This window comes from Strix uralensis, chromosome 12, assembly GCF_047716275.1.
Source record: "Strix uralensis isolate ZFMK-TIS-50842 chromosome 12, bStrUra1, whole genome shotgun sequence".
Taxonomy (NCBI): Eukaryota; Metazoa; Chordata; class Aves; order Strigiformes; family Strigidae; genus Strix; species Strix uralensis.
This window is the reverse complement of record NC_133983.1, coordinates 1,671,181-1,696,067: the sequence shown is the minus strand read 5'-3', so window position 1 is coordinate 1,696,067 and position 24,887 is coordinate 1,671,181. Positions and strand designations below refer to the sequence as shown.

General features: G+C 61.1%; 4 protein-coding genes across 11 annotated transcripts in view; 2 read left to right on the top strand and 2 right to left on the bottom strand.

Moving 5' to 3' along the window:
* CNGB1 (cyclic nucleotide gated channel subunit beta 1) overlaps window positions 1–302 on the bottom strand; it is a 37,914-nt gene extending 37,612 nt beyond the window's left edge. Inside the window, exon 1 of one of the 3 annotated variants that reach the window (XM_074881966.1) lies at window positions 191–302. The gene's annotated coding sequence lies outside the window, so the exon portion shown is untranslated. The remainder of the gene's footprint in view (window positions 1–190) is intronic. The other 2 variants (XM_074881964.1, XM_074881965.1) reach the window with 2 other exon arrangements.
* On the bottom strand, window positions 36–9,733 carry ZNF319 (zinc finger protein 319). 2 transcript variants are annotated; one of them, XM_074881975.1, is made up of 3 exons: window positions 8,999–9,733; window positions 5,547–7,560; window positions 36–1,386 (listed from the first exon to the last, which is right to left on the bottom strand). In XM_074881975.1, exons 2-3 carry the CDS (start codon window positions 7,185–7,187, stop codon window positions 1,366–1,368), a joined length of 1,662 nt encoding a protein of 553 aa, XP_074738076.1. In that variant the 5' UTR covers window positions 7,188–7,560; window positions 8,999–9,733; the 3' UTR covers window positions 36–1,365. The 2 variants fall into 2 exon arrangements, with proteins under 2 accessions (XP_074738076.1, XP_074738075.1); XM_074881974.1 differs by lacking the exon at window positions 36–1,386 and having other exon boundaries at window positions 4,243–7,560; window positions 8,999–9,731.
* A 156-nt stretch (window positions 9,734–9,889) lies between these two features.
* USB1 (U6 snRNA biogenesis phosphodiesterase 1) lies at window positions 9,890–14,767 on the top strand. 5 transcript variants are annotated; one of them, XM_074881988.1, is made up of 9 exons: window positions 9,896–10,024; window positions 10,128–10,279; window positions 10,401–10,584; window positions 11,054–11,107; window positions 12,264–12,369; window positions 13,248–13,331; window positions 13,614–13,714; window positions 14,371–14,469; window positions 14,630–14,767. In XM_074881988.1, the coding sequence occupies exons 1-8, from the start codon at window positions 9,933–9,935 to the stop codon at window positions 14,456–14,458; spliced, it is 861 nt and encodes a 286-aa protein (XP_074738089.1). In that variant the 5' UTR covers window positions 9,896–9,932; the 3' UTR covers window positions 14,459–14,469; window positions 14,630–14,767. The 5 variants fall into 5 exon arrangements, with proteins under 5 accessions (XP_074738091.1, XP_074738089.1, XP_074738087.1 ...); XM_074881986.1 differs by having other exon boundaries at window positions 14,371–14,481; XM_074881990.1 differs by having other exon boundaries at window positions 9,890–10,024; window positions 10,128–10,283; window positions 14,371–14,767.
* Window positions 14,768–15,593: 826 nt separating this feature from the next.
* Window positions 15,594–20,990, top strand: MMP15 (matrix metallopeptidase 15). Its single transcript, XM_074881973.1, has 10 exons — window positions 15,594–15,981; window positions 17,101–17,249; window positions 17,469–17,591; window positions 17,700–18,007; window positions 18,242–18,403; window positions 18,524–18,747; window positions 18,891–19,029; window positions 19,270–19,420; window positions 19,533–19,648; window positions 19,890–20,990. The coding sequence occupies exons 1-10, from the start codon at window positions 15,853–15,855 to the stop codon at window positions 20,339–20,341; spliced, it is 1,953 nt and encodes a 650-aa protein (XP_074738074.1). The 5' UTR covers window positions 15,594–15,852; the 3' UTR covers window positions 20,342–20,990.
* The last annotated feature ends 3,897 nt before the right edge of the window (window positions 20,991–24,887 follow it).

The window sequence follows — 24,887 nt, the reverse complement described above, 5'->3', positions numbered from 1 at the left end:
CTCTGCTTCAGAAATCTTACACACCCACAGGAAGGTATAAATAACTATAAATTTATTAGTAAAGCAAAACCATTTGACACTCACACAGAAAAGCGGGATGTGTTAATACAATATATATACACACATACATGGAGTATCATCTTAGAAACACACAGAGAGCAGTGTTAAAGGCACTGCAAGCCACACAAACCTCAACATCCTTGGCCGCAACTTCCCCCGGCCCTGGGAACTCTGCCAGAGGCACGAGCGCAGGTTAGGAGGAGCCCGAGGACCTCACTGGCCATGGAATCCCTCGGACCCACGGCTCAGAGGCATTTGGAGACAAGCCCACGGTCCAGCTCCCACCTGCGGTCCTGCTCTCCCCACTGAGCATCTCGGGCACGCTGCGAGAGCGGCGTCTTCACCTCCAGGAAGCGGCGGAGGCGGCTGCCGGGAGATGCTGCAGAGGGATCCTGGCAGCCGGGAAGGAGCCACGCTCCCCGGGGCGTGGGGGAGAGCCGCCGGCCCCAAACCTTGCTGGCCGACCATTATTGCATCTCAGCGTTACGCCTGTGTGTGCAGGAACCTTCCCGCAGGTGAACTCTCCACCCAACAGAGGAAGAGTCAAACTCTGGAGAACAACAAGGGTTTTTTTGCTTATTATTAATAGCCGGGCTCTGGCTGCAGCCTGGACTTGGTGGTAAATACCCAAGAGAAGTGTAGAAAGTGCTCTCCTCCCTTCTAACAGTGCAAGACCAGGCTTGAGTGCCCAGAGATGGTCCCAAACCACTGTCAGAGGATGCTTTCCCCTCGCCCCCCGCTCCAGCACATGGGCCCAAAGACCAGAGCGTGCCCATCTTCCCACCCAGATTGCAGGGATGGCATCTGCTCCCTGGAGAGCTGGCAGGGCCACCTGGGCATACCCACGGCCCCAGGGGTGTCTGCAGCACGGCTAGCGCAGCTCAGCCTCCTGCCTGAGGCACACAGCACTCCGCAGGCATTCATTCCCGGGGGAACGGAGCACTCCCGGGGGAACGGAGCGGTCCAGTCCCACCCCAGCACCATGACTTCTCCCCAGGAGCGTCTGACAGCCCTTCACTGACTTAACCCCCAGCCTTGGAGATGCGACAAAGGGACCCGCCATGGAAATGGCTGCTCTCACCCCAGTGCCTGCTTCCCACAACTCTGCGCTGGCTCCTGGCCCTGGCTCAGACTCACTCACCAGAGCCAGCTGTACCACAGACACGAGCCAAGCTGCCAGGCCACAGGCATCATCCATACCCAGCGAGATGGATGGCCTCATGGTGGGGAAGGACCAGAAGCACCCACTGGATTCCAGCAAGATTCAGGTCCCAAACACCTGACCACATCATCAGTGGTTTGGTATCACCTGGATCCAACGTCAGCCTGCGAGAGGAATTTGGAGTGGGGTGGGTGGAGGAGAGGGGCAAGAGAACTGGCAATCAAAATGGAAAAATGGATGAAAACCAAACTGCTGCTTACAAATAAAGAATTGAACAAAGGGCAAAGAAGCCAAAAAGGTCTTATAAAAGTATAAGCAAAATAGCTGTGGAAGGGAAGGGGCTGAGACACAGCTAAAGGCATTCTGTAGGTAGGGTAAGGGGAAGTGAAGATTGGAAAAAAGCCCAGGTAACAGCCTACCTTCTTCCTGGACCCAGGAAGCCAGAGGAACAGCAGCCCTAGAGAGCAGGATTTATCTCCTGGACAACATCCACGCCACCTTCAGCCAGCCTAACCCTCCCCGCTGCCTCCCCAGCAGCATCCTGCGCTCAAGCTGCCTGAGGAAGAGAACGACCCTTCGGGAGGGACCATCCCCTACTCCAGCCCTACAAAGCATCCTCAGGTGGTCTGGCAACCAGGTCTTGAAGACATGTGCGAGCACTTGCCACGGGGCTGATGCAACACCAGCTCCAGCACAGCTCTTGGGTGCTGTGGGGCAGCGAGTGATGCGAGAGGCCGAACGGGGGCTGCGTGAAGAATCCTGAAAGTATCTTGAAATAAACGTCAGAAGCAAAGTGCAACACAGGTATAGAGTAGAAAGACCTTTTACTCTCAAGAGGCTTTGGCCACAACTGCTCTTTGGTTTGAAAAGGAAACACCAGCAGTTAGCAGTATGATGCCCAGGGGACACTGCCCCCCCCCAGCACCACGATCCTGACACTCATGTGCCTCCTGCTATTTCCATCACCTCTCCCCTCACGGTACAAAACACGACCCAAAGGCACAGCAACGGAGATTGACCTGCTCCCCCAGCCCACCTGCATGCCACACAGCTGCTCTCAACTAGACAATCTCCCTATAAAAATATACCCGAGGCTCTCGGTGGCCGCTCAGCTGCCCGCTCTGCGCAGGTCCTCCCCCTGCCAGCACCGAGGTCTGGCAGCAAAAGCCACCCTGGGATTCGACTGGATTTGGGCTGTTGCAAGGCAACAAACAAGATGAAGAGACCAAGTCACTACAAGCCCACGGCCAGTCCTACTCAATGATGCTCTAATGCTGCACCGAGATGTTTTTGAGGCTGGAGACACCTATTCACAGGCACTGGCTGACACCCTGCCCCGCCGAGCCCCCCACAGCATCCCCTCTCCCCCAGGCATGGGCGCCCCAGCACACAGCCCTGATGATGCTCTCTCTGCCCAGGGTGCTGCTTGGCTGTTGCCACATCCTAAGCGGAGCCAGAGCTCCTTGCTGGGACACTGAGGGCTTCCCCAGCTGCTCAGCATGAGGGAAACGCTCCCCAGCAGCCCCTATGCCCAGCTGGTACCAAGGGGCCAGGATCCGCAGCTCCGTGGCCAGCGCGTGGCGCAGAGCTGTGCCTGGGCCCACCGCCGTCCTCCCCCACCCCAAGTACCCGAGGCTGTCCAGCCACCCAGGGAGCCACCCAGGCCCCTGGGGAGGGAAGAGAGCAGGCACAACCATTCAGGGGCCACACTAAGGATTTCTCCAAACCTCCCCTCTAGCCAACAGCTGCCCCAGAAAGAAACGCAGGCACAAAAGCCCCCAGAGGCTCCAACAGTCCCCATTTCACACCCTCCTCCTGCTAAAGAAGAGCCTTTCTGCAAGCTCCCAGCTCCGGGCACTGATCCTGGCGTGCTCAAGCTGTCGGGGCGACCGCTGAGTCCCCAGTTCTGTGGGACCTGCGGCAGCCGCACCCGGCTGCTTCAGGCAAGAGCAGAGCTAACCCCAGCCCGAGGCGGGAACAGCGCCAGGGTTCAGGTGGGTGCTGTGCTCACCGGCTGGCCCCGGACCCATGCTCACAGCCCCCATCACCACCAAGCCCTTCTATAAAGACAGGACTAGCCTTCCTTGGTTTTACTCCTCATTTTTACTCCTACAGTAAAGCATACACTGAACTTACTACACATTAAACAGCAAAACTCAGCTACCTAGAACCAAAGCGCTCTTTAAGAATCCAAGTTATCACATCTTTTTTTTAAAAAGATCCAGTATGACATCAAGTTAAACTATACAGTATTTTTTAATGAATATTAACAAACTGCTTTAAAAAAAAAAGAAGGAAAAATAAACAGACAGAAAACTCGGTAGGAAGTTCTACATCTGAGTCAGCATGAAGCAAGATAACCATCGGTCCCTCTTCCTTGGGCAGCAGAGATCAAGGTCTGCTTTAACCTCCTTAAAGCTGCACATGAAGACTCAGCCCCAGGGTCACACCTGTCACGGAAGTGTCCCAGCCCCAAAAATGAACCCTGTTCCCCCTCACTGAGCTGGAAATGGAAACGAAAGCCTTTCTCCACCTTTCAGATGAGCGTCCCCTACCAGCAAAGCAGGCACAGCCCAACTCTCTGCAAGGTTAATCTGTCTGTACTTGCCATGGACAACAGGTATTAAACTTGTCCTCATCACCTGTGCAGCACATGGGCAACTTACTGGCTGCTGTTCACTAACTACAGGTCGCCACAACACTCCCACCTCACACGAGGGCCAGCCAAGATCACGGAAGAGCTGAGGCAGGCAGGGACCTCTGGAGATCATCTAGTCCAACCCTCCGCTCACACAGGGTCAGCTACAGCAGGTTGTCCAGGACCACATCCAGTCAGGGCTTGAGGATCCCCACAGATGGATAGTTAACATCTTACAATCTCCAAAGATGGAGAGGGTAAGGCTGGTGGGCAACCTAGTAAGCATGCCTTCAACCTCCAAGGCATCTAACTGGCATGTAACGGGTCTCTCTTCACGAGAAGCCAGCAAAATCCTGCAGAGGAAAACACCTGAGGCTGCATCGACCTTGCTAGGGGAAATTTATTTTTAAGTGATGTTTACAAGAACTGTGCAAAACCTGAAAAATACAGAAGAGGTAAAGAAAGAATAAAAGAGTAAAATAGGACTCCTGCAAGGGGGGGGAAAAAAATACACTCCTCCTTTACCCACTGCTAACCTTCCCCTCCCCGTGGAGCTGAGCCCACAGGCCAGGAAGGATTCCCCTGGTTTGCTCTGGGTCCCCTCCAGCAAATCAGACACCAAGCCCCTGGCACATGGTGTGGGTCACTGTTGGCGATGGTAATGCCTCTGAAGTTGTAGCTTATTAGTAGTGTTCGTCTCACCCTTTAGTGTTCGAACTGCTGGGATGGCCCTTTCCTTGACCCCCGGAGGTACGCTAACAGCCCAAGCGGTGCAAAGAGGGAAGGGGCCTGGAGGCAAGTCTTGGCAGAAGAGCTAGGTCCCTCGGGAAGCAGCTCTTAAATGCCACGATCTCAGCCAAGAGCAGGGCATGGAGGCTCTTCTCGTCACGCTCTCCGGTAGCGGCGCGGTGCTTGTTACTCTTCCCCATGCTGCTGGCAGGGACGGGGGCGGGCAGGCTCGCTCAGAACCCTTGCGGAGTGTGACAGCCAGCGACTGCAAAAGCAGCAATGCCAAAGTGCTTTTCGGAGCTGTGCAGCCCCATGGCTTTTCCCTTTCTACACTCTAGAAAGAGGGAGAGCGGGGGAGATCAGGGCAGTCAATCAACGCTAGCAATCTGCAATGGTCCTCTCAGCTGAGCTTGGACCAAGAAAGTTGGGAGATCCCAGCAGTGGAAACCTGCTACTTGCTTGCCGAGCAGCGCACCTCGGGAGAAGGGAGGGCTGGCTCTGCCTTGCTCCCAAGCCCTCTCCGGGAGGAGAGTTACCCACAGCCCTCCCTGCCAACCCAGCTAGGCAGGGCAGGGGAAGAAGGCCGCACGCGAAGGGCTGGTGCCCGCAGCGGGCGGCTGAGCTCCCAGCACTGGAACTGCAGGTACAGCGTGAACTACAGTTCAGGGGACACCAGGCAACTACAGGCATCGTCTCCTCTCCCCACCTCCCTCCTTTCCTCTCCACCCCTTTGAGCTTTTCCCGTCGTCCATCACCCCTGCGGTACAGGTGGCCTATCAACCACCGAGAGGACAGAGGAAAGTTTACCTGCCCACCCACCATACCTCCCCTTTCCCCCGAACGCCTTGGAGGCCATCTACAACCGAGGAGAGGGAAGGGGAGGCTGAGGCTCAGGAGCGTCACATGCAAGCTGAAAGCCGCTGCGGGGCGGGGGGCTCACGGCAAGCAGGCAGCCACCTGGTAGGCGCCCTCGGCCGTGTGCTGGACACTGTGCTCCTGCAGCAGGCCCAAGTCCAGGAACCGCTCCCCGCACCACATGCACTTGTACTGCTGCTCCCGGGCGTGCACGCTGTGGTGCTTGTTGAGGTGCTCGCGCTGCTTGAAGGCCTTCTCGCAGGAGGGGCACTTGTAGGGCTTCTCGCCCGTGTGCACGCGCCGGTGGCGCTGCAGGTCCGAGGCGTACTTGAACCGCTTTTCACAGTCGGGGCACTTGAGGGGCTTCTCGCGGGCCGGGTCGCAGCGGTGCTGCACGAACTCGGAGGAGGAGAAAAAACGTCTCTCGCAGAGCGTGCACTTGAGCGGCTTCTCGGCGCAGTGGGCCAGCTGGTGCTTCTGCAGAGCCGAGGCCCGCTTGTAGGACTTGTTGCACACCGCGCACTTGAAGGGCCGCTCCGCGTTCTGCACGCACTTGTGCCGCAGCAGCTCTGAGGACTGGTTGAAGCCTTTCTGGCACACGTTGCACTTGAAGAGGTTTTCTATGCCGTGCACGTGCTGGTGGTACACCAGGTGTGAGGGCTGCACGAAGCCCTTCTCGCACAGGTTGCACTTGAAGGGCTCCTCGGCCTTGTGCGTGCGGCGATGGCGCATGAGCGCGTACTGCTGCTTGAAGCTCATCTGGCAGAGGTCGCACTTGAAGGGCCGCTCCTCGCTGTGCGTGCGCTCGTGCTGCCGCAGGTCCGAGGGGCGTTTGAAGGCCTTCTGGCACTCGCCACAGCGGAAGGGCCGCTCCCCGCTGGGCGTGCAGGGGTGCTGCAGCAGCTCCGACGACTCCTTGAAGTGCAGCTCGCAGACGTTGCACTTGAAGAGGTGCTCTCCCGAGTGCGCGTACATGTGGCGCACCAGGTGGGATCGGTGCTTGAAGGTCTTCTCGCACACCGTGCACTTGTAGGGCCGCTCCGAGCTGTGCGTCCGTTTGTGGTGCACCAGGTGGGACGACTGGCTGAAGCTCTTGTCGCACAGCGTGCACTTGTACGGCTTCTCACCCGTGTGGATGCGCTCGTGCCGGGACAGCTCCGAGAGGTGCTTGAAGGTTTTCTGACAGATGGAGCAGCTGTAGGGCTTCTCCGAGGGGTCGAGAGGCTGCGAATGCTCTGCCTCGGGAGGCTTGTAGGTCTTCTCACAGATAGAGCACTTCATGGCGTTGCCATTGTGGACGTTGTGGTGCTGCGCCAGCGAGGTCAGGAGGGAGAAGCCCATCTTGCAGACACCGCACACAAAGGGCTTCTGCTCCACCTGGATGCACTGGTGCTCGAGGAGGTCGGTGGCCTGGTGGAAGATCTTCAGGCACTGGGTACACTGGAAAGAGCGGTCATGGCCTGGCAAGCACTGGTGCTCATGGGGGTTGGAGAGGTGCGTGAGGTCGTGACCACACACCCCACATTTGTGGGACGGCTCCCCAGCCTGGATGGGGGCGTGCTGGTGGTGCTGCAGACCAGGGTCTGGCTGGAGTAGAATGCCGTAGACGGCACAGCCTAAGGGGTTGTCAGCGGTGCTGGGCGGGATGGAGTGCTCTGGGAGGGTGGCTGCCCCAGCGTGGTGCTGCTGCGGTGGCGGCGGCTGCTGTGGTTGCTGCTGTTGCTGCTGCCAGCTTTCTGACATGCTTGGGAAAAAAAAACGGGATTGTAGCAGTGACAGCTTCAGCTTCTCAGTTGAAAGGGTTCAAGTAAAAACAAAAATCCAAAGTATCCAAGATCCTGATTCCCTGTAGCTGATCCCCTGAAGTCGAGGACAGAAAATCCAGCCCACAGCCAGTATCTTGGGAAGCAAAGAGGTGACTGAGACTCCAGAGCCTCCTCCTTAGATCAGCACAAGTTCTTTGTGGACTGATTTGGTTTGGCTGTTTCTTTTTTGGACAAAAGAACAGGAGGCAGAAGCAAGTGCCTTGAAGACAAGAGGAGGTCCTTCTCCGTGCTGGCTGCGACGCGCTCACATTTGGGAAGGATGAGGGGGGCAGCGCAGGGAGCAGCTCTCTCTGCAAGGAAGACAGCTCATGTCAGGTCTCAGAGGAAAGATGGGCAACTCTCTAGTTAACTTCCCCCCACGGCTCACTTTGAACACTCTCCTGAATCCCTGCAAAGCTACCAGGAAGCCAGTGTGTGGGAGCTAACCAGGCCCAGAACCCCCCTCGCTGCAGCGTGAAGGGCCTGGGACGAGGCATGCGCAGCCTGGAAAGGGTCGGGCTCTGCCCAGCCCCTGCCAGGCACCCGTTTGAGCAGCGTGCTCTCCCGAGAGGCAGCGCAACTGCCCAGCTCCCAGCCAGCTCGGCTGTTACCCCCTACGCTGTCAGTTGCTGAGGTACGCCGAATGCTGTGCAATCAAGAAGCTACCAGGTTAGATTTTACAAATATCAAGGCAAATCCCAACCTGATCCCATCCCAGCAAAGCATTTCTGCTCCTCCTGTGGCTTGGGTATCGGGCACATTACCCAGGGGATGTATGTGAGAGATTTCCCCCTCTCCAGGCAGCACTCGGAGACTAGGAAGAGCCAGAGAGCTCAGGGGAAGGTTTGCCCTCAACGTTATCCTATCTGCAGACAAAACACAGAACCCGCAAGTATCGTGCACAGCACTCTGTGAAGATAAAAGAAGCGTTAAAGCAAGGGCTCGGCTGAACCTCCTACAAAACCATGGAATAAAAGTACACTGGAGCCAAACAACCTACATGAGAGGTGCTGCCCGGCCTTACTATAGAGCATCACAGGGGTTTTGCTCACTGAAAAGTTCCAGCCTTTCTAGAGTTGATACTTGGTATCAACTTAGAGAAGAGTAAAACCCAGCAGTGAGCAGCAGATAGCAGCAGTGCCAACACACCTCGAGAGAGAGGAGAGGTCCAGGCCTTGGCGAGGAGCAGCAGCTAGTGCTCCTGGGCCACAAGCCCTTAACCCCACAGGAGCACACCCGTGGTCAAACCACCCGCCCTCACCCACGTAAGTAAAACCTCAATCTTTCAGGATGGGGTTTGTTGTGTTGAAAGCTAAGCGATAAGGAGCCTCAGAGAAACCCACCTCCCAGCATCCCCACCTCCCCCAGCGCTCGGATCGTGCCCCACAGCTCGGCGAGTGCCAGGCTACGCTTCTGCCTGCAGCGAGACAGCGTGACTTTGTCTGCCGGCACAATTTTGGGCAGTAAAATGCCCAAAGGCCCCGTCCCAGCCCTGCTGGCATGCACGGTCTCCTCTTCCTCCTGTGCAGCTCTCCTTGGCTGTGGACGCGAAGGGAGGGCTCGCAGTTACAATACCTCGCACCCGAGCTCAACGGGTACAAAACTTCAGCACGGCCCAGCCGCCACCTTCCCCCACAGGCCACGGTAACCGCGGCAGGAGCGACCCAGAGCGCCGGCATCCCCGCGGCCCGGCCTCACGGCGCGGAGAGGCTGCGATCGCCCCAGCAGGGAAGAGCACGAAATACCAACCTTGGCTTACCGAGGGCTCTGCGCGGGTCCCCGAGCCGGCGCCAGCTCCGAGCCTAACTCGTCCCTCCGTGGGAGGTGGGAAGCGCCAACCACTCAAGGCGAGCCGCCGGGGAAGCAGAGGTACTTTCAAACTGGGGGAGCGGCCCGCGGCACGGCCCGCTCCGGCATGGTCCGCTCCGCCGCCCGCCCGCCCGCTGTCCAGGCCTCCCCCAGCCGGGCCGCGGCCGCCTCAGGGAGAGGCGCGGCGGGGCCGCGGGGCGCGGGGGAGGCCGGGGAGCGCGGAGGCCAACCGCCGCCGCCCGCGGCCAGGCCCGTCCCGCCGCTCGCCTCTCCCCATGGGACGGGTCCTGCGACCCCGCCGGCCTGCGGACAAACGCGGTGACGGCGCCCCGAGGCCTTCGCCGCCGCGCCGGGAGGCCCCGCGGTGGGGGGGTGGGGGGGGGGGTGGGGGGGGTGGTGGGGGGGGTCCCTCCCCGGCCGGGGCCGCCCCCGCCCCGGCGAGGCCCACACAAAGGGCGGCGGCGGCGGCGGCAGCCGGGCCCCTCACCTGCGGCGGGAGGCCCCTGTCAGCCCGCTCGCCGCCGGCGGGGCCGCGGCCTGCACGCTCCGCCCGAGCCCCACGCTGGCGTGGCGGCGGGAGCCGGGAGGAAGGGAAGGGAAGGGGGAAGGAAGGGAAGGGGCCGCCGGTGCCGGAGGCGGGCGGGCGAGCGGCGGGGTGCGGGAGGGAGCGGAGCGGAGCGGGCCGGGCCGGCCGCGGCGGCGGCGGAGGAGGAGGCGGGGCGGGGCGGGCCGCGGCGGCTGCCCCCTGCCGGGCCGCGCCGACAACAGCGCCCCCGCTGCCGCCCGCCGCCACCGGCACCGCCGCGCGGGGGGGCCCGCGCCGCCAGCAGCGGCCCGGAAGGGCCCGGCGGGCGCAGGCGGGGCCGGGCCGGCCATGAGGGCCGCGCTGGTGGGGTACAGCAGCTCGGAGGAGGAGGAGGAAGGAGGGTGCCGGGGCAGCGGCGCGCAGGGGCTCCCCCGGGCCAGGTGGGTGCTGCGGGACGGGCCGCTGGCGCGGGGGGCGGCGGGAGCGAGCGGGGCCGGGTGAGGAACGCGCGGCCTTCCTCATCCTCCTCTCCGGTCCCCGCAGTGCCGGCCGCCCCCGCCTGCCCGCTCCCGCCGGCCTGCCGGACGATTCGGAGCCGGAGGAGGCCGTTAGCGACGACAGCTCCCGGCATGGCGGCCGCGTCCGCGGCTTCCCCCACGAGCGGGGCAGCTGGGCCACCCACGTCTACCTGCCCCGTAGGTAACCGGCGGCCCCGCGGCGGGACCGGGAGGGGAGGGCGGGACTCAGCCCGGCCGGTGCGTGGCGGGGCCGGGAGTCCTGGGGGCCCCGGCGGGGTCTGACGGCGCTGCCCCGCAGACAGGGCCCAGGAGGAGTTTCTGGAGCTGCTGGAGCTCCTGCTCTGCCGCGCCCGCACCTACGTCCCCTCGCTGGCAGCCATGGAGGAGTTCCACCTCAGCCTCTCGCAGTGCGTGGTGCTGCGCTACCACTGGATCGGGCCCTTCGTCCGCTCCCTCAAGGAGCGCCTGGCCGCCTTCCACAGGTAGGGACAGCGCTCCCCACACCTTCCCTCTCCCCTGCGGCCCGGGGCTCACCAGCATCCGCACCCTTTCTGTCCTGTCTGGGAGTTGGTGCTGTACCGGTAAAGCCCTGGGGAGTTTTCCTCTCTGCCTCGGGATCCAGCATGGGACGAGTCAGGTCTCGGCTTTGAGAGACGAGGCCGGAGCTGTGCCATCCCATAAACCACGGATGGTTTTCCCACTTACATCTGGCTCAGGTGCCTGCTGAGCATCAGCTGCTTAGGGCCTGTCACTGTCTGGGCTTCAGAGGGCCGAAAACCAGGAGGGAATGATTAATTTGAGCCCAGAAGGGTTCTGGTTGCATCAATTCGGTCCGATTGCGGTATACGTTTGCCTTTATCTTTCCACAGCTCTGTAGAAATCCTGTCCCCTCCCCATCTTCTGCTTTTTTCTTTTTCCCCACCAGCTGAAATAGGATCTTTCTTATTTCAGGTTCTTCTGCGTGGCTGACCAAGTGAAGGTTTACACCAACCAGAACAAAACCAGGTGAGCAAGCAGCGGGGCAGCGTGCCTGCCTGGGGAGAAGGCTGGGCAAGGTGCTGGGTGGATGGGAAACGTCACCCTGCCTGTCCCACTGTGACCAGGCTGAGCTGTCTGGTGGGACAGTATGCAATCACCAGAGATTTCACACCTTGCCCCAGCAAATCACCCAACTTTTTAGCTTCTGTGCGGATTCTCTGGTAGCTGTTGGTCTCATTAGTGGTGGCCAAACCTCAGGCTGCAGGATTTCAGTCTTCTGAAGAGAGATCTATTCGCAACGTGGCCTGAGGCAGACTTTTCTGCTGGGGTTAGATTCGTGCTATGGTTTCACAGCAGCTAAAGGAGGCAGCCAGGTTCACTGCCATCTCCCATCTGGTTTGTCCTGTGGTTTTGTGAACCCTCATGTCGGCATGAGCAGAGCCAGGGCTGCCTCTTTCAGCAGCAGTGCTGGTCGTGAAATTGCAGTGCAGGTCTTCCAAGAGCAGGAGAGAAATAGCTCAGACGGTGCTAATTCTTCCTGGTGTTGGCTCAGAAGCCTGATTCCAATTGAACACAATTAAGTAGTTTAAATGTCAAAGCAAAGGTGATTAAAATTGTGAGAAGTTGCTGAATCTAGCAGGAATGGCAGCCCACGATAGTCATGGGTGGGATGATGTGGATCCTGAGAGAGACTTATGTCTTCCCCTCCCCTCCTGGAGCCTAGAAAGCATCCTCCAGACAGTGCTTGAGAAAGTACCTCTTTGTGAGGTCTCTCCAGCTTGGTACTTCCTGTTCTCCACTTCCTCTCCTGCTGCAAAACCCCTCCGGCAACTTCTGCTTTTTGAATGCAGCTCCTGCACGATACAGTGCTCTGCTGAAATACCCATCGAGCACATCCTTCCCCTGGAAAATGAGTTTTCATGTCCCAAAAGGTGCTGAGTTAATCTAATAAATCTACGTGGTATATCATCCCGTCCTGCTTCTCCCTGCTACCATGTCTTTATTTCCGTTTTTCTTCAGAACATGGTCAGCATCCTTGAATGCTTAAACCTGGCGTTCCTCAAATTATCTTTTGTTAGGGGGTAGGGAATTTGCCCGGTAGGAATGCAGGGCTAGGTGTGCTTCCAGCTGTGCTTTCTGCAGCATGAAAGGGTGCTTTCTGTCTCTTCTTGTATTTCTTTAGGACCTTTATTGGCTTGGAGGTCTCCGCTGGGCATTTCCAGCTGCTGGAGCTGGTCTCAGAGGTGGACAGAGTTCTGGAGGAATTTGACCTTCCCACGTTCTACAAGGTGAGGGGTCTCCCACTTACTTTCCTGCCAGTTCAGAGATGCCAACTGGTTCTCTGCGAGGGGTCCTTGAAATGTTCACCCCAAATAAACAGGAGCAGGGAGGTTAGACTCTGAAATGGTCTCCTCTGGGCCGGTTGGTGATGCTCATACTTAACACCCTGGACACGATCTTGCTGAGAATGGGACTGGTGCAAGTCTATTACTTCTGTATCGCATCCTGTGCAGGAGAGTAATGTGTTAACTATCTGGTAGCCTCTGGAGAATCAGGTTTCTGGGGAGAAGGGCCAGAGCCTGCATCACAGTTGCTGCCCCGCTGTGTGTGGAAGCAGGGTTGTCCTAGGATTGATATGGGCTTAGGGTGAGTACTGTGGGACTGAGGGTGATGCTTGTGCCTCTTCCTTGGGCAGTTTCCTGGGGCATCGGTCCAGCCTCTTGGCTTGGGACTAGCTTTGGGGACAGGTTTTGGATTTTGGAGGGCCAGACCCTGATTTCTCTGTTTCCAGAGCTGAGCAGGGGGATCTTGTGGGTTATTCAGAAGTGATCCACCTACCCATTCCAGGACTGTCCATGAGAGGTTGTCTGTGCAGTTGGAAAAGCTTCTGCAGAGTTGACCACAGGGAGGCTGGGAACCAGGCAGCCTTGCCTACTGGTGTCCAAAAAGGCTGGGGTGGGGAGCCCAGGCCTCATCTCACCTCCAGCACTGTCCGTATCAGCTCTGCAACTGTTGAGCTGGCAGAGGGGGCCCTCAGCTTCAGGATCCTCCTACCTCTGCGATCCCAGGCAGGGCAGCATCACACCAGATCTCCCACTGCAGCTCTGGGTGCTGAGCAAAGGCTCCTTTACTTAGCCCTCACGACTGACCTCTGCTTTGTCTTCAGGACCCGTCGTTCCATATCAGCTTGGCTTGGTGTGTCGGGGACCTGTCTGGCAGGTTGGACGGGCAGTGTCTGCAGGAGCTCCAGGTGCGTCCCCACGCAGTGTGGAGAGCAGAGCTGGTGTCCAGCCACGTCTCCCTGCCGAGGGCGGAGAGTGGGAAATTCTCTTCATTGAGCAAGACCAACTTCACTGGGTTGAAAGAAGAGAAGCTTTTGATGGGAGTGTGAGTTAAATCACCTTCCAGAAGGAAGTCAGAGGCTTCCAGCCACAAATGGCCTTGTCTCTGACTTAGTTCAGAGAGGGAGCTGCCAACCCCGTCCTCTGGCGGATCCACCTTCCTGGTACTGACTCCTGCTTCTGTTTTCCAGGACATCGTGGATAGGTTTGAGGACTCAGCACTCCTGCTGCGTGTCCAGTGGGAGGAAATCCGCTGCAAGTCAGGCAACAAGTACTTCTCCTTCCCCTTGAGGTAGGGGCTGCTGGCGCTGTGCATTTCAGAGCCTTGAAGACCCTGAAGTTCAACCAAGGAGCGTTCTCCAGTGCAGCTCTGAGTGGTGCAGGCTGTCACGCACCTCCCACGCTCTTCTTGCCTACTCAGCATCTCTGGGGTGTTTGTGGCCTCAAGTCGGGCTACTTCCAAGTTTGAGTTGCTGGATGAAGAAATGTGTGTTTGTAGCAGATTTCATGCTCACTGCTCTATGTGCTGCAGTCAGCACCAGCGGTTCCAGCCATCCCACGGTGGCTAATTTTGCTGACTTTTTAAAAAAAGAAAAATAATATCTATAAAAGCCATAGATGCCTTATGGGAAGGAGGAAGAAGGTAGCGTGGGAAGCTGTTGCTCAAGTGAGAGTGTCTGTCATGGTTGGAAACAGCGCTGCCAGGTTGTCAGGAGGCTCTGAGCATGCTTTGAGTAGCAAGAGACGAGGGCATTGAGCTGGACTCTCTTGCCAGAGCATCTCCCTACTCTAAGCCAGTTTGGACAAGTTCCTGGGTCATGTTCTGTGTCCCTCTCACACTACTGCTGCCTCTATAGAGAAATTTCAGTATCTGATCCTTTTGCCAAACAGCAAAAGACAAAATCTGGAGGGGAGAGGTTGGAAATCCCTTGTGTTTCGGTGCTCCAGGCTGGGTCTGAAAGAAGAGCTTTGGTCTAAGATTGTGCATGCCATAAACCCAGGACTTTTTTGGAGGGCAGCGACAGCTTTTGCCTGAGCTGGAAGGAGGTGAGTCCACAGGTGAGTCAGGGGGTGGCAGCTCCTGCCTGAGCTCCAGGCTTTTTCCCTGTGGGAACAGCACCCCTGGTGCCATGATGACCCAGGGGACAGTGGGCTGGACTTTGTCCCTTGGGAGAAGCTCCTTTTTAATCCTTTTTTTTTGCTGCAGGGCGGTTGGCTGCAGCCTCTTGGGTATTCAGAGCAGGATGTTGATGAATCTTTTAATCTGAATCTTTTAATTCCGTGTTTGTCTGATGAAAGTCTCTGGGACTTCTGAGCAGTAAAAACCTCTCCTTGTGTCATAAAATTTTTCCTGTGGTACATTTTGGTTGTTCCCTTTCAGCCGTGCCCAGCTCCCACAGATTTCAGGTGAGACGACGCCTGCAAGCCTTCCTGTGAGCTGGGTGCTGCACTGCCTGTCCTTGCACCCGAGGGCGCCTGGGGTGCTCACGGCCCTGGGAGCATCTCGGCACGGGTTGTGAGGTCTGCCAGCACCCGGGCAATGGCTGGCTTCTAAAATCCTTAACAAAATTGTGAAGTCTATAGCCAGTTAGTTTCTGGGAGGGGGATCTGTGCGATAAGGTGAGTGATTACACCCGGAGTTTTCTTTTGGGGAAGGAAAAACAAACAAAGACAGATAGATTTAGTCTCTGGGGACTTCCAGTGAAACTGGCTCTGGCACGACCGGTTTCTCGGTAGCCCGAGCCCAGCAGTGCCAGGTTAATGCTCAACCAGTGGCCCCGCTCCTGCCCCGGCGGGGCCCGGCTTGGCCCGTTGCCCTGTTGTGCAACTCCAGGGGGTGTCGGGGACCCGGTTCCCGGGGCCGGGCTCGGCGGCGTGGCCACGGGGCCAAAGGCCGGGGGTGGGCGGTTGCCCCTTGCTGCCTCAGATGGCGGGGGGGGGGGGGGGGGGGGGGGGGGCTCCGGCTGCGCGCCCCGGCCTGGGCAGGTGGCGGGGTGAGGGCGCCGCGGCCACGCCCCCAGTCGCAGCGGCCACGCCCCCCGCCGCCGCAGCCACGCCCCCCGCCGCCGAGACCACGCCCCGCCGTCCCGGCCACGCCCCGCCCGCTCCCCGCCGAGCCGCGCCGCTGCCGCCGCGCCCGCGTTCCTTCGCCCCGCTCCGCTGCTCCCGGCGGGCAGGGCCGCGCCGCGCCGAGCCGAGCCGCGCCGCGGGGGCCGCCCATGTGCCGTGCGCCGCCGGCCTGACCCCCCACACAAAGGCGGGCCGGGAGGCGACGGGCCGCGCCTGGCAGCGCCGCCCATGCACCGTGCGCAGCCCCCCGCGGCGGCCCGGCCCCGGGTCATGAGGGCGGCGTAGCTCCGCCACCGCCGCGCTCGGCCCGGCCCGGCCCGGCGCGGCCCGGGGGCAGCCGCGAACCGGTGGCGGCGCGGGATGGCAGGAGGTGGCGGCGCCCCCTGCCGGGCGGGCGGGACGCTGCGGGCCGGCGGGACCCCCCCGCCGCTACTGGTGCTACTGGTGCTGCTGGTGGGGGCGGCGGCGGGCGAGGAGATAAACGCAGAGGTGAGCGGGAGGCGCGCGGCGGGCGGGGGGGCTCTGCCGGGACACCCTGCCTGCCCCCCCCCCCCTCTGCCTGCACCTGCGGCCGCCGGCCCTGCCCGCCCTACAGGCAGGTGCAGGCAGGGGGGGGCGGGTCGGCCCCGGGGGCAGCGCGGGGGGAGGAAGCGCTTTGTGCCCACGCGAGGCCGCGGCGGGGGAGGGGGTGAAACGGCCTTTGAGAAAGTCTCTGCTCCGCCGCCCCGCCTGGGGTGGGGGGCGGGTGGTTAAAAAAAAAAAAAAGAATTTTTTTCAAAATTAAAATATGAAACCGGTTTTTAAAAATTGGAAAGTGGAAAAACGTTAGAAAGTGGAAAATTAGAAGATGACCGAAAAATGAGTCTGAAAAATTAAAAGGAATTTAGAAAAAAAAGTTTAAAATTAAAAAATTAAAAAGTGAAAATTAAAATTAAAAAAAACCACAAAATGAAAGGCAATAATAAAAAGAAAATTAAACATTTCAGGAAGAAAGTAATTAGAAAAGACAAGAGGAGGCAGCGGGAGGCTGGCGCAGGAAGGAGGAGGCCAGGCGGGCCCCAGCCCCCGCTGCCCCTCTGCGCCCCCCCCTCGCCGTGGTCGCCCCGGGGGGCTGCTGGCCCCGAAGGACAGAAGCCCCTTTGTGGGGGGAGGCCGGGGCGGGGGTCCTGGGCTGCCGAGGCGGGGGGGGGGGCGCTCCTGCCGCCGTTGGGTCAGCAGCCCCAGGGGACACCGGAGGAGGAGGAGGAGGGGAGCCGGGCGGCCTGCGGGGTCGGGGTGGGCAGCAGCCCCCCGAGATCCCAGGAATTACCACCCCCCCACCCCCCCCCCCCAAGTCTTCCCGGGGCAGGGCTGGAGCTCCGGTCGCTGCCTCCCAAGCGCTGCCCGCGTGCTCCGGCTTGCCCGCCCTGCCCTGCCTGCCCTCCCCTCCCTGCCCGCCCTGCCCGGGTGTGGCCTTTGCCCACGGCGGCTGGCGCGGATGCCCCGGGAGCCCAACCGGGCTGGAGTGGCCGCGGGGCCGGATCTTGCCGGGATCTCCCCGGGGGAGCTCCGGTGCCCCCGCGGGGCCGATCCCCGCCGCGGCCTGACGCTGGGCTCTCCCCGGCGCAGGCATGGCTGCGGCTCTACGGCTACCTGCCGCAGCCCAGCCGGCAGATGTCCACCATGCGCTCGGCTCAGACCTTCTCCTCAGCCCTCGCCGAGATGCAGAAGTTCTACGGCATCACGGTCACCGGTGTCCTGGACGAGGAGACCAAGGCGTGAGTTTCTCCGTGTCCTCTTGCTCTAGCGGCAGGCAGCTCCGCTCCCCGGCTCTTTGGCCCCAGGGCTCTGCCTGCACCTGCAAGGGTGGGTGTTGGCTCCCTTTCTGGGGGGCTGCAGCCAGGACACCTCCCTCGCCATCCACGGCTGCTGTAACCCCCCCCCCAGGGACCTTGGCCGTGGTGGGCTGAGTCCTGGCTCGATGCCCCTCCTGGCAGGTGGATGAAACGTCCCCGCTGCGGGGTCCCGGACCAGTTTGGGGCGCGGATGAAGTCCAACATGCGGCGGAAGCGGTACGCGCTGACGGGGCGGCGCTGGAGCCAGAGCCATCTCACCTTCAGGTACCAGCATCTCCAGGACTTCCCACCCCCCTGTCCCTGGAGAGCCATGGACCCCAGCGGGGGGCGAGCGCTGGCCCGGGCCATCCCCAGCAAGCTCTCTACCCCCAGCATCCAAAACTACACGGAGAAGCTGGGCCGGTACCACTCGTACGAGGCCGTCCGCCGAGCTTTCCGGGTGTGGGAGCAAGCCACGCCGCTGGTTTTCCGGGAGGTGCCCTACGAGGACATCCGGCAGAAGCGGAAGAAGGAGGCTGACATCATGGTGCTCTTCGCCTCCGGCTTCCACGGAGACAGCTCCCCCTTCGACGGCGTTGGGGGGTTTTTGGCTCACGCCTATTTTCCCGGTCCTGGCATGGGGGGGGACACGCATTTCGATTCAGATGAGCCCTGGACACTGGAGAACTCGGACGTGTCTGGTGAGTTGAGGGCCAAGGAGGTGGTGAAGGCAACGAGAGGAGCCTCACGGGCCCCTGGGTTTGAGAGCAGGGAGATGCGCTGGTGTGGGCAGGAGTGGCAGGGAGAGCGGCTCCACCTCGGGTGATGCAGGCAGCTCCCACCGGAGCACCCTCATCGCAGGGTGTTGGGGCCAAGGACCCACCTCACGCATCACGTTCTCCACCCTATCCTGCTGACGGTGCCTTTCCCTGCAGGGAACAACCTTTTCTTGGTGGCCGTGCACGAGCTGGGACACTCGCTGGGCTTGGAGCACTCCAGCAACCCCAGCGCTATCATGGCCCCCTTCTACCAGTGGATGGACACAGAGAACTTCCAGCTGCCCGAGGACGACCTCAAGGGCATCCAGCAGCTGTACGGTGAGGAGCTGGGAGGGGGCCAGCCCAGAGGTGGGACGCTGGGCACCTGTGTGGGGCAACTGAGGCACAGGCGCTGCTGGTCTGCATCACCCCATCCCTTCTCTCACCCGCCCCATCCAGGTACCGCGGATGGGCACCCTCAGCCCACCAAGGCTTTGCCCACCGTGACACCCCGGAGACCTGGCAGGCCAGACCAGAGACCCCCTAAACCGCCTCCCCCGGGGAAACCAGAGCGACCCCCCAAACCTGGCAGCCCAGACCGACCTGACCAGTACGGCCCCAACATCTGCGATGGGAACTTCGACACGGTGGCGGTGCTGCGTGGGGAGATGTTTGTGTTCAAGGTACCTGCCGGGACCCCCTCCTGCCCCTTCCCTTGGGATGTGGAGGGTCCCTGGGTGGGAGGAGCCCCCCGGCAAGATGCCTGGCACTGGGACTGTGTCCCTGCGTGTCCCCCATCCTCTGCCAACAACCCATTTCCCACCAGGGCCGGTGGTTCTGGAGGGTGCGGCACAACCGGGTGCTGGACAACTACCCCATGCCCATCGGGCACTTCTGGCGGGGCCTCCCTGGGGACATCGATGCTGCCTACGAGAGGCATGACGGGAGGTTCGTCTTCTTTAAAGGTGAGCAGGGAAGCTGGGTGGGAGGGCTGAGGTGGAGGGGGGATGCTAGTGCCCCCTGCCTCCACGCTCCTGAGAGCTCGTTGGCTTTGTTCCGTCCTGATCCACCTCCCCAGGCAGAGCCGCTGCCTGATCCCAAAGGGATGGGGTGGCTGCTGGCACCGTACCCTGTCCCCATCCACATGTGCACCTGCTGCAGCAGCGGGGCATTGCCACCTCATGCCCCATCCCCTCTGCCTCCAGGTGACCGGTACTGGCTCTTCCGAGAAGCCAACCTGGAGCCCGGGTACCCGCAGCCCCTGGTCACCTACGGGCAGGGCATCCCCTATGACGGCATCGACACGGCCGTCTGGTGGGAACCCACGGGACACACCTTCTTCTTCCGTGGGGACAGGTGAGTGTCTGTGGGGTCCTCCACCCTGCTCTGCCCCACTCCTGGCCCCTGCCAGGGGTGGGTGTGGCGGGTGGCAGAGACCCCTGTGCTCCTCCCTGCCTCCCTCCCCCAGATACTGGCGCTTTAACGAAGACACCCGCTCAGTGGACCCCGGGTACCCGAAGCCCATCTCTGTCTGGGTGGGCATCCCTCCCTCACCCAAGGGTGCTTTCCTCAGCCCGGATGCCTGTAAGTAGAGGAGGAGAAGAGGGCTGGGTGGCGGGGAAGGGGGTCACACCCCTCTGGTGGCCTGCCCGTGTGGGATGGAGGCTGGGGGGTTGCCTGGGACTCAGCGGTGAAGCCTTTTCTGAAGGGTTTCACCAGTCCTGGAGCAACACCCGCTGTCTTGGGCATCTGCAGGGGTGCCCAGGTTGTGTGGTGCCCTGTACCCGCCCACTTATCCCTTGCCTCCACCTTCTCCCCACCCCAGCCTCCACCTACTTCTACAGAGGCACAAAGTACTGGAAATTCGACAACGAGCGGCTCAAGACGGAGCCAGGTTATCCCAAATCCATCCTACGGGACTTCATGGGCTGTCACACGGAGCTGGTCCCCGATCCCCATCCCCGCTGGCCCGATGGGGACCAACCCCCCTTCAACCCCGACGGGGATGGGCGGGCTGAAGGTGAGGAGGAGGAAGAGGAGGAGGAGGAGGAAGATGAGGAGGATTACAGCGAGGGCGGCCAGCAGCCAGGCGGGGACGTGGATGTGGTGGTGCAGATCGATGAGTACACGCGTACCATGAGCGTCGTCATGGTGCTGGTGCTGCTGGTGCTGCTGCTCTGCATCCTTGGCCTCATCTATGTCATCGTCCAGATGCAGAGGAAGGGCGCGCCCCGAATGCTCTTGTACTGCAAGCGCTCCTTGCAGGAGTGGGTCTGACCCTGGCTCCCTCCCCCAGCTGCCCCCACCACCATGGTGCTAACGATGGACCTGACCTCCCCCTCCCTCTGCCCCCCCCCGCAGCCTCGGCCCCTCTGCCCCGCTGTTGCTTGATGGCTGCAGCCTCAGAAAAGGGGGGATGCCCGCCCCTCCCCAGCTCCTCCAGAGCAGGCGTGCTGGCACTGGGGGGTGGTCACGGGGCAGGGGCTGGAGGGCATCCAGGTCCTGCCTGCTCCCCAGCGGCTGTCCCCTAACCCCGGCCGTGACCCTCGGTGTGCCACCCATCGCATTTCACCCACCTCTGCCGCGGGGTCCCAGCAGCGTTCCTGCCTCCTGCGTGCACCTGCTGCAGCTGTGCTTGTGCCACACGGGGCCGTGAGCAGGCTGGGGGCTGCTCACAAGTGCTGTGAGCTGGCAGATCTCAGCTGCCATGGCAGGGAAGCACGAGGGGAAGGGAGGGCCGAGCTCACAGCCATGTTTCCTGTTGAACCGTGGGGATACAGGGATGTGGCGCCTAACGATAGCGTGGGGGGGGCCCTCCGTGGGCTCGGACTCAGCGTGGGGTGAAGCCTTGGGGACACACAGTCCTGTGGGCAGGGCAGCGGCCGTGGCCGCCTTGTACGTGTATTAAAGGGGTTGGGTGCGTGGAGAGCTGTGGTGCCGTCCTTTCTGCTGCGGGAGGGGGGCAGGAGCTCCGTGGGCTGCCCTGTGCTGGGTTTGGCAGATTTTACAGCAACGGGGGCTCGCCTGTGGGTGCCGCGCCAGGGATGCGAGGAAGAGGCGAGCGTGGACAGCGCTGTCCCCACAGCAGCCCCCACCTTGGGGCTACCATTTTGGGGTGGGGGGTGTCAGCAAAAGCAGCCACCCCCCCCAGCCCCAGCAGAGGACAGAGCGGCCTTTCACCAGCTCCCACGGCAGCGGCAATGGCCTCGCTGGGAACACAGTGCGCCTTGTTCTCCCCCAGCCAGCACCACGCTCCAGCCCTGGGGCGGCTGCCTGCCTTCCCCGGGCTGGGGGACGCGGCGGGGTCCCCCCCGGAGCCGCCTGCCCCGGTGCTGCAGCCTGCTTGTCCCCACGCGGCCCCAGCGGGTTTCCTGGGGGGAAGGGGTGGCCGTATCCTGTCTCATCGCTGCCGTCTCGGCAGAGGAAGGCAGGAGGAGTCGTGACCGCTGCAGAGATCAGGGAAATAATTGTGGGAGTGGGAAAGATTAGACCCGGAGGGGGGGGTAGGAAATTGGCTTTTTCCAGGGAAAAATGTTGCTCAGCCTTTAATGGGAAAGAAAGCCAAACCCCAGCGGACGGCAGCGATGGAGGTGGCGGATCCTCTGTCTCTGCTGGTGACACTCGCTGGGTTTGCTGACAGGTGCAGCCTGGGCAGCCTCAGGATGGGTGGCAGAGGCCTGGCACAGTTCATACACTGGCAGGGGACTGCGGAGGTCTGGCCTGTCCCGGTGGGGGTGACACTATGGAGTGGGGGGCTCTCCCTGTGGGCCTGGACTCCATTCGGCATGTGGACAGGTCAGACCTGGGCTCTGCTCTATCCCCACAGTGCCTCTGACACAGAGCTTGGAGCAGGGAGCATTAACCTACCCCTGACCTGCTCCCTCCTCCCTGGGGCTCTGGCTGCCCCTCCACCCCCTCCCCACCCTGCCAGCCCTGCCAGGAGGGGATCCTCCCCTTCATGGGTAGGGGTGAAGCCTTTGTGCCCGTCCCCATCTTTACCCCTCCCCAGGACCCAGAGCTGCTGGCTCAGTGCCCAAGACTCAGCTGCAGCCACTTCCCAGCACTAAATTACCCTGAGCTGCTGTGCCTCTCCTCAGCCACTAATTACTTTAAAAGGGAAGGACCGATGCTGGCTCTCACCCTGCTTCCCCCGGGTTGTCGGCACTGGGGGGGACCCCATGGCCTGGGCCACCCGTCCCCTGCCCCAGCCTCCACCCCTGCCTGCACTGGGCAGCCATTCCCAGCCATGAGCTGATTCCCTGGGAAACACGCTTGGCTCGGGCTCAGCGCATCGCTGCAGCCAAGTGAGGAGCCAAAATCAGGGACAGAAAAACCCTGAAGGATCGGGGGGGGGAAAAAAGAGTCTTCAAGTTGCTCTGGGCTGTTATATTCCATTGGCCAGGCTGTGCTGGGTCACATTCCTTGGCTCTTAACTCCTTTCAATTTGGTTTTGACCATTTTGCCCAGATTTGTGCTTGCGTGGGTCTTCCCCAGAACCGTGGGAAGACCCACAGCTCTGCTGGACTGGGAGCGCTGCCACAGGGCAGCCCAGCACCCCGGCCTGCCCTGAACTGGGGCCAAACCAGCACCGTCAGCTACCAAAAGGCGTGAACCTGGCCAAAAGGCGAGGCAGGAGGAAAGTGTGGTGGGATTTGCTGCTCCCCGCCCCCACCAAGGCGGCTCCAGAGGCCAGTGCAGATGCATTTCCCACGGCAGATGCATTTCCCACACTAGATGCTCTTCCCATGGCAGATGCATTTCCGACAACAGATTTATTTCCCAGGGCAGCTGTGTTTTCCCTCTCTCCCAGAGGTGCTGAGGGCTTGGTGGGATGCAGGGGTGGGGACCCCAAAGCCTGGTACCCGGAGAGACACCTGGCTCACAGGGAAAGCCAGCAGAGCTGGCCAAGGATGCCCAGGGCCAGATGCTCGTGGCATCCCCTTCCCTGGGCAGGGAAGGGGCCTCCTGGCTGAGATGGGGTGGGACAGGATCTGGGAGCAACTCCCCAGGGCAATTAGCGGCGCTGGGAGCAGAGCCCCAGGCTGCCTCGGTTGGGTGAGCTGGGACATCACTTCCCACCCCCCCTCCTCCCTGCTTTTCTTTGGATGCTGCAGCGGAGCCAGTGCCAGGAGCCCGGGGCCATCTGGAAATGCTCATGGACAGCAGCGAGGGACCCCACTGGAGACAAAGCCCAGCATTTCAGCAGGGCCCGGGCTCTTTGTTGGCGGCCCCTGCATGCCCACAGCAGGGTCAGCTCGCCTCTGGCTGCCCACAGACGCAAGACTCCGGGGAGGGCAGGGATGCAACTGCTGCAAGGGACAGGGCTTTGGGTGGCTCGGGGGAGCGCCAGCCCTGTTCAGCCTGGCCCTGGCAGGCACCAGGCAGCCCTGCCAGGATCCACCCCCACCAGGCAGCTCCCAGCTTCCCAAAAATAGGCTGGAGAAGCCCGACCTGGAAGAGACCCCGGGAGCTCAGCATCCTCCAGGCCCTGCCCTGCCGAGGCGGTGCTGGCTGCTGCAGGCTGGGGCTCCACACGCTGCTGGAGTGTGGGTGCCGGGGTGACTGGGGCTGGCAGGGGTACTCTCTGCCTGCTTGGCACCATCACAGGAGAAACCGCTCTTCCTCCTCTTCCTCTGCAAGGCAGGGCACGAGCCCCTGTGCGCCGCTGAGAAGAGGACCCGGAAAGCAGAGAGGAAGCCAGGCTCGGTGCAGAGGAAGAACTGGGGCCAGAGCAGCAACCGGCCGGCCTCAAGGCCAGAGGAAACGATGCTGGAGATGGAGGGAAGGGCCGCGGGGCCCTGGGTGGGGTTGAACCTGCTGCCTGTGCACGCTGCAGGCAGGACTGAGGCACCAGGTGCTGCCTGGGCAGGGGTGGGTGCCAGCACAGCCCTGCTGTGGGGTGGGGGGATGCACCCGCAGGCCATGCTGAGCTTGGCACACGTGGGCGCTGCTCACACCCATCACCTCCCCTCACACCCACCGGGCAGCCACCAGCCTGCTCCCCGTGGTGCCTGACCCTTCGTCTCACAGGGAGGAAAGTCATTTCTGGGGCCACAAGGGCAACGCACAAGGTGACGGCGGAGCAGACGGTCTGCAGGTCTGCTTCAGCATGACTTAGCATCCATCATCTTCTCACCTCTGGCGGCTCCAAGGCTTTCCCCACCACATCCCAGGGTAGCTCTCAGGGCGCACAGCTGCTCCCTCATCCAAATAAAATCTTGCTTGGGTGGTCCCATTTTGCAGCCTGCCAGGGTAAGCTCTCGCCCCTCTCCCGCAGGCGCCAGCAGGGTAGGAAGATCAGCTCTCCCTGCAGGCAGAAGTGGCCAAAGGCCCCAGTACGATCACTCATTTTTCCTGGGTGGTGGCCAATGGCAAAACTCAAAATAAATATTTCCCTCACCTCCAGCACCACCCACCCCACACCAGACAGCAGCTGCAGAGGATTAGCGTTGCCCTGGAGGTGTAATCCTGGCTACAAGCCTCTACAAAGATGACAACATTTGGCCCAAGACATCCAGGGAGATGCAGAATAGAAGGCAGAGAGGGCAAGGCGCAGAGTTTGGCCCAGATTTTTTTGATTCCTGCAAATCACCTTTGGAATCAGAGCTCTGTATCTTGTGTCAGGATTCACTTAATAGGAAGGAGATGAAGAGTAAGGGGAAGGGCATCGGCAGGGGCAGGAGCCCGTACCAGTGTCCTGCCACTCCGCTGGGCCAGGCTCTCACCTGGACTGCTTCTGCCCCAGCGGCAGAGCGAAGGCACAGAAAGCTTTCCAGGAAAACCCCATCGTCTACTTCCCCTGCCAGCTGCTGCCACCTGCCCA

What these genes read in the sequence shown, in the direction of transcription:
- ZNF319 (XM_074881975.1), bottom strand. Translation starts at nt 7,187, where the DNA reads ATGTCAGAAAGCTGGCAGCAGCAACAGCAGCAACCACAGCAGCCGCCG. An exon ending in CGGCCGAGGGCGCCTACCAG is followed by an intron (nt 1,387 to 5,546) that starts GTGGCTGCCTGC and finishes TTCCTCTCGCAG; the next exon opens with GCTGACGTTGGATCCAGGTG.
- USB1 (XM_074881988.1), top strand. Translation starts at nt 9,933, where the DNA reads ATGAGGGCCGCGCTGGTGGGGTACAGCAGCTCGGAGGAGGAGGAGGAA. An exon ending in CAGGGGCTCCCCCGGGCCAG is followed by an intron (nt 10,025 to 10,127) that starts GTGGGTGCTGCG and finishes CGGTCCCCGCAG; the next exon opens with TGCCGGCCGCCCCCGCCTGC. An exon ending in TACTTCTCCTTCCCCTTGAG is followed by an intron (nt 13,715 to 14,370) that starts GTAGGGGCTGCT and finishes TCGGTGCTCCAG; the next exon opens with GCTGGGTCTGAAAGAAGAGC.
- MMP15 (XM_074881973.1), top strand. Translation starts at nt 15,853, where the DNA reads ATGGCAGGAGGTGGCGGCGCCCCCTGCCGGGCGGGCGGGACGCTGCGG. An exon ending in CTGGACGAGGAGACCAAGGC is followed by an intron (nt 17,250 to 17,468) that starts GTGAGTTTCTCC and finishes CCCTCCTGGCAG; the next exon opens with GTGGATGAAACGTCCCCGCT. An exon ending in GGGAGATGTTTGTGTTCAAG is followed by an intron (nt 18,748 to 18,890) that starts GTACCTGCCGGG and finishes ATTTCCCACCAG; the next exon opens with GGCCGGTGGTTCTGGAGGGT.